Source organism: Orycteropus afer, unplaced genomic scaffold, assembly GCF_000298275.1.
Source record: "Orycteropus afer afer isolate SDZICR_OR568_19922 unplaced genomic scaffold, OryAfe1.0 scaffold00926, whole genome shotgun sequence".
Classification (NCBI taxonomy): domain Eukaryota; kingdom Metazoa; phylum Chordata; class Mammalia; order Tubulidentata; family Orycteropodidae; genus Orycteropus; species Orycteropus afer.
Genome location: NW_006922513.1, coordinates 465,976 through 473,086, shown reverse-complemented (window position 1 = coordinate 473,086; position 7,111 = coordinate 465,976). Strand labels below are relative to the sequence as shown.

The 7,111-nt window shown below is 38.9% G+C and overlaps 1 protein-coding gene across 1 annotated transcript in view; it reads right to left on the bottom strand.

Annotated features, from left to right (window-relative positions):
- PHKA1 (phosphorylase kinase regulatory subunit alpha 1) overlaps window positions 1-7,111 on the bottom strand; it is a 414,257-nt gene that overhangs the window by 35,746 nt on the left and 371,400 nt on the right. The window contains exons 27-28 of the mRNA XM_007958330.1: window positions 2,470-2,571; window positions 1,481-1,596 (exon numbers count right to left, since the gene is read on the bottom strand). Coding sequence (XP_007956521.1) covers window positions 1,481-1,596; window positions 2,470-2,571 — 218 coding nt within the window. The remainder of the gene's footprint in view (window positions 1-1,480; window positions 1,597-2,469; window positions 2,572-7,111) is intronic.

The window sequence follows — 7,111 nt, the reverse complement described above, 5'->3', positions numbered from 1 at the left end:
GCTACCACTGTCATCCACTTGGAAGGGGATCTATGTAGGAGATACTGGATAGAGAGTGAGAACAATGTGTAACAAAACTCAAAATCATTTGGTTTAAAAAAAAAGTGGGGACCATGTTTGCTGGTCTGATAGGGCCTCGTGGAACCACTGAGACTATAGCCCCTAACTGCCCTTCAGGTCTGGAATTGAACCCACACCTGTGGTTTCCAGCCAAACAAAGTACAGGCATATGAGTTAAACATTTACCTCAGTAGATACACTCCTTGGAGAGCATAATCATGGGAGAAAGAAGGGCTGCTTATCTACAGGGGGACAGCTCAGGGGGCAGGAGTGTATGGTGGGATGGACACTGGGAAGAGGTAACTATGGGGAGGAAGTGGGATGGGAGCTGTTGCAGTGTGGTAAACTTTGGTCAATGACATGAGACAAAGTATATGTGAACTGCTGTAGAAAAAAAAAAAAGTGCTATCAGGAGATAGTGAATCCATACTCTCTCAACTTGGAAATTTTGAAATCATATGGTTTGCCAGAATTTTAAAACGAGACATTATGGAATTTTATGTTAACTATTTCTCTGTGTGGGGAGCTCTGGTAGCATAATGCCTAAGGCACTTGAGTGCTAACCAGAAGGCTGGCAGTTCAAACCCACCACCCACTCCTCGGAAGGAAGACAGGGCAACCTACTTCTGTAGAGATACTGCCTTGGAAACCCAAGGCAGGGTCACTATGAGTTGGGTCCGACTCGACGGCATATAACAACAATAACAACAACATTTCTCTGTGTAATGTAACAACTCATCTATTCTCACCTGCAGGGAAAACTGAGTAAGAAACTACATGGTATTTAGCAACATCCACTGACACTCAGACTGATTGACATGGTTTTCCTATATATATCCCCAATACCCTTCTTATTCTTCAATTATAAGTGTAATAAAAATCTAATTTTGCGACATTACCTGACAAATAGATTTTTTCTTTTAAAAAAAGGCCCTCATTTAATATGGTGTCCTCTCTACTATCTATTTTTAAAACTAAAAAAAATCTAACTCTAGTTTCATAAAAATTAACTTCAAAATTAAATGTTGATCCTAACTGGGAATTTAGTGTTTCACTTTGTTTGTTATTAAAAGTAAGTTACTTTCATCTTAAAATTAGCAAAATAGTTTGGCCCAGAAAAAGCTACGTACAAAATGATTGATATAAAGGACAGTAATAATAATAATAAGCTATTTGTTATCTTATGGCCAAGAGTACATGCATTTTATATAGAACTAAAGGGAGCTTAACCTAGGTTGAAGGATTCCCTAGTTGTTTCACTTGACTCTTAGCTGAGATAGGCAGTCTATGAAAGTCCACCAGAAAAATAAATAGCTCATCTTAAACCAGGGATATGAAAACAAAGATCCCAATAAAGCCTGATTCCAAAAGAATGTTCTTAAACATGACAATATCCCAAGCAATCCCCCAAGTATCTTACCTGCTTTATCTCACTTTTTAACTGCATGATTCCAGTTCGTTCTGTTTTGGTTGCTCCAACAGCACCAATCTCATGGATAGAAATAGCGGGGCTGACATTTGAATCAATGGGACGAACTATAACATGATAGATTAAAGATAAAGAGAAAGGATAATCAAGTTCAGATTTACCCCCTACCACATTAAAAGGACGTAGATGTTCTTATATTTTTAATCTGATTTAAAAAAAAAAAAAGGAAAGAAAAGCAAAGCAAACTATAACATTGCTATTTAAAGTGTGGTCTTTTTAGCAAAATCCCCTGGTGATTTTTATCCAGATTAAGGCTTGAGAAGCACTGCTTTATAACTGTGTTTTACCACTATATGGTCTACAATCCATCCCTCTGACAATACATACTTATTTGTCCTAGGCCTAAAAGTTGTGCATGTCAGATAACCCTTTTCATTTGCTCTGCTATTTTAGGTATTAGATACAAAATACCATTCTATTTCACTACTCGAACTACAAGTGCAGGTGGAAGATTAATTTGTGACATATTCCTAGATGTATCAGAACTTAAAGTTGAAAGGATACATCAGATATACTGTAGCAGCTACGCACACACTCAACACTGGATGCCCTACTTAATTATTGCCAATTGGAATATAAGAAAGTTTCAGATGATATAAGTTGTCACTCTAAAGGGTGTTATGTTGAAGCAGTTTTGTCCTAAAGTGGAGACAAGATAATGTAAGGGAAAGGATGGAACAATTAAAACCGAAACATAACCAATCCACTTAGTTAATATATCATTTAAAGGAAGAAAAAAATAGAGACATACAGTGGTCTTTAAATTTTGTTCCAGAAGACAGTTTTGTTATTAAGTGTTTTACATATTGGGGTTCTATTTACTTGAGGATAAAAGGTCCCTGTGATAAGAGAAAAACATTTTAAAACCAATATGACACTTAAAAACACCCTGAAATAGAACGGTAGTTATTCAACCTTACCGCTTCGCTCCACTCCAAACTCCTTGCCACTGAGAATGTGATGAAGAAGGTTCTTCATAGCTGAAGGACTGAGGTTCATCAGGCCATCCGTGGCTTCCTCGGCTAGTCAGCAGAAACATTAGGATAGAGGGATTTTAAATTTGCCTACCATATTTTCCCTACTTTTTCACTATTTTCTTCCTTGCTTAGAATTTCTGACTCACTTGATTGGAAGAATAGAATTAAAAAAATAAATTTCTAGGACCATACTGCTTAGGTATTCATACTGCAATAAATTCTCAATGATTTAAGCATTGATCATCCATTTTTTGGATTAATCAGGTCCTTGATTTCTTCTTCACACCCTGCCCCAACACTCACACTATGCGAATACTCAGTAGTATCTTTATTTGAAGAACAATCACCCTAGAGGCCATTCAGAGAAAAACAATGAACATAAGGGCCATATATGAAGATGGACTAAACTAATTAAACTCTCCAGTCTGCAAAGATAAAAACTTAAAAGAGATGCAAACGCAATGCAATGTACTGCTGTCGAGTCGAATCTGACTCATAGTGACCCTCCTTGGGTTTCTGAGGCAGTATCACTATGGAGGTAGATTGCTGAACCTTCCTTCCGACGAGTGGCTGGTGGGTTTGAACTGCCAGCCTTCTGGTTAGCAGTCAAGTGCCTTAGGCACTATGCCACCAGAGCTCCTACTTAAAAGAGAATAGATAAGAAATCATGAAATTATGAAGAAAATTGAGACAGGATAACTTCAACTTGTTCATCAACACCCGACATTTATTAAGAGTATACTATATATAGGCTCAAACCCACCAGCTGCCCCAAAGGCTATAGAGGGGGCAGTCTGCTTCCACAAACATTTACAGCATTGGAAACCCTTGGGGCAGTTCTACTCTACCCTAAAAAGAGTAGCTATGAATCAGAATCAACTGGATGGCAGTGGGTTTGGTTTTTTAATATGTAGGTCATGATTTTTTAAAAAATGTTAGCACAAATAGATGCCTGACCTTGAGAGGCTGACCATATATTTTGGAGTTATGGAAAATATAAATGAGATAAACAATAATAAAATATTGCACATACAAAGTGCCAATGAAAGGTAGAGATAATAAGTGATTTGAAAATCAGAGAAGGCATCCATCTCCAAGGATGAGGATTGTTAAGATTAGTGGCAGTACTATTGAAGTGATAGAGGCCACACTGTTGAGGGTCTTGAAACATCAGACCCAGGATCTTTACTTTATCCTATAAGTAACAAAGAGCCATGATTTTCATGAATCCACAGAAAAAAAAGGACTCATAATAGGTAATTAAGAAAAAGTGAAGAATGTTTAGGGGCTTATCCTTCATCTTTTGTCTTATAGAACATCCCTTTATACCAGTTAAGCAGTCAAATGCCTTAGACACTATGCCACCAGAGCTCCTTACAGAATATTATATCATAAATTCATCTATAACAATGTGGTGAACTGGAAAATAACTTTGAATCAGACAGACGTGGATTCAAACCCCACCATTTACTAGCTTTGTAATTTGAAACAAGTTACATAACCTGAGTTCCAATTCCTTTATCAGTAAAAGTAGACAACAAAATCTTCTTCAGAGGGTTTTTGTAAGGATTAAATGAGATAATGTATGTAAATATAAAGCAAAAAGTGCAGGGTCTGGCATATAAAAAATGAAACAAAGAAAACTCATTGTTATTGAGTTGATTCTGACTCATAGGGAACCTACAGGACAGAGTAGAACTGCCCCATAGGGATTCTGATGCTGCGACTCTTTAAGAAAGTAGACTGCCACCTCTTTCTTCCATGAAGCAACTGGTGAGTTCAAACTGCTGACCTTTCAATTACCAGATGAACACTTTAACAACTGCACCATCAGGGCTCCTTGTCTGGCATATGTGGTTGTTATTATTGTTAACTGCCATCGAGTTGGCTCTGACTCAGAGACCCTATGTACAAGAGAATGAAACACTGCCCAGTCATGTGCCATTCACACGATCCTTGTTATACTTGAGCCAATTGTTGTGGCTGCTGTGTCAATCCGTCTCCTTGAGGATCTTTCCTTTCATTGCTGACCCTCTACTTTACCCAGAATGATATCCTTCTCCAGGGATTGGTCCCTTCTGATAACAAGACCAAAGCTGTTGTTGTTAGGTGCCGTCAAGTTGGCTCTGACTCATAGGGACCCTATGTACATCAGAATGAAACACTGCCTGATCCTGCACCAGCCTCACAATACTTGCTATACTTGAGCCCATCATTGCAGCCACTTTGTCAAACCATCTCATTAGGGGTCTTCCCCTTGTTCGCTGACCCTCCACTTTACCAGGCATAATAGCCTTCTCCAGGGAATGGTTCCTTCTGACATGACCAAAATAGATGAGAGTATGTCTGGCCATTCTCATTTCCAAGAAGCATTCTGGCTGCCCTTCTTCCAGGGCAGATTTGTCCATTCTTCTGGCAGTCCATGGTATTTTCAGTATTCTTCATCAACATCATTAATTCAAAGGGATTAATTCTTCTTTGGTCTTCCTTATTCATTGTCCAGCTTTCACATGCATATGAAGAGACTGAAAATACCATGGCTTGGATTAACCAAAACAAAAAAAACCAAACTCACTGCCATTGAGTTGGGCTTGGGTTAGGCACACCTTAGCCTTTTTTTTTTTTTTTTAAGTATATACTAGAAGCACGTCAGTTATCTCTATTGAATGAAAGAATAGCATGAAAGCATAGAGATATTGTGTAGGGTGAAAGAGAACTAACATTTCTTGTGTACAAGATTATGGGGGATTTGGTTGATTTTGAAGATAAAGAGAAGTGGCAGAAATGTTCAGACTTGGCTTCAAAGAAGGGAAAGCTGCTATGTGAGGCGGGCTGTGTGCTCCATCTGTGAGGTGTGGACAGAGGCACAGCCTTTACTAGTCAGATGTAGGCTTAATGAATGAGGGCTTTGGGTGTTGGCGGCCTAGAGGTAGAAGCTGTTCAGTCCTGAAATGTAAAGGCCACACAGAGCCCTGAAACCTTCTCCACCCTTTGGAAAAAATGTTGAGGGACTCAAAAAGGAGGCAGGAGGCTGGAGGTGGCAGAAAGACACCCTAGCTGTCATGGGGCCAGTGTCAATGAAGCAGAGTAAGCCAAGTGAGTTGTCCTGAGAGCTCCAGGAAGGCTGTGTCTGCATCTGAAATCTCAACATTGGCAGCAGTTCTGCAGACTGGATCACTGCCTGGTTTGTGTTCAAGTTCTCTTTAAAAAGTTGCATCCCCACTCACAATTTTAAGGAAGTTAATTTGCCAAGTCAGGGCAGAGGAAGTACAGCAAAGGATCAAAAGGCCTAGACTAGCAATTGAGAGGCCTGGGTTCCAGTCCAGCTTTATCACTGACCTACTGCCACCAGGCTAAGCCACCTGCCCTCTCTGATCCTCAGAGTCTTTGTGGTATAGAAAAATGAAAAACCAGTTTCAATTGAATTGCCTTAGACTCCTGGCAACCCCACATGTGTCAGCATAGAACTGTACTCCGTTTTTTTTTTTTAGTTTATTTTTTTGTGTGTGATTTAGGTGAAAATTTACAGAGCAAATTCATTTTCCATACAGCAAGTTCATACATACTTTGTTTGATGACATTGACTGCATGCAATTCCCCACAATATAATATCTCTCTTTCCATTTCATCCCTGTAGGTGCACCTTAGTCTTCACAGTGAAATTTTTGCTCTACACTTTAAAGAGGTCTTTTGCAGCAGATTTGCCCAGTGCAACATGATGTCTGATTTCTTGAATGCTGCTTCCATGGGTGTTGATGTGGATTCAAATAAAATGAAATATCTGATAACTTCAATCTTTTCTCCATTTATCATGATGATGCTTATTGGTCCAGTTCTGAGGATTTTTGTGTCCTTTATGTTGAGGTATAATCCATACTGAAGACTGTAATCTTCATCAGTAAGTGTTTCAAGTCATCTTCACTTTCAGCAAGCAAGGTTCTGTCATCTGCATAATGCAGACTGCTAATGAGTCCTTCTCCAATCCTGATGCTGAGTTCTTCTTCATATAGTCTGGCTTCTTGGATTATTTGCTTAGCATACAGATTGAAAAAGTATGGTGAAAGGATACAACCTTGATGCACGCCCTTCCTGATCTTAAACCATGCAGTATCCTCTTGTTCTGTTTGAATAACAGCCTCTTGGTCTATGTACAGGTTCCTTATGAGCATAATTATGTGTTCTGGAATTCCCATTCTTCATGATGTTATCCATAATTTGTTATGATCCACACAATCAAATGCCATTGCACAATCAATAACACAAGTGAACATCTTTCTGGTGTTTTTTGCTTTCAGCCAAGATCCATCTGACATCCCTCATTACATATGAGGGATATGCCTCATATGCCCTCTTCTGAATCCACCTTGCATTCCAGGAAGTACCCTGTCAATATACTGCTGCAACTGTTTTTCAATTATCATCAGCAAATTTTTCTTTCTTTTTTTTTATTGTGATCTGGGTGAAAATTTACAGAGCAAATTCACGTTTCATACTGCAGTTCACATACTGTGGCTTTTCTACCCATAAGTCTTTGTAAACTCCAAGGTGGGAATTGCTATTAGCAACTGAGGAGATCCTGATTTTA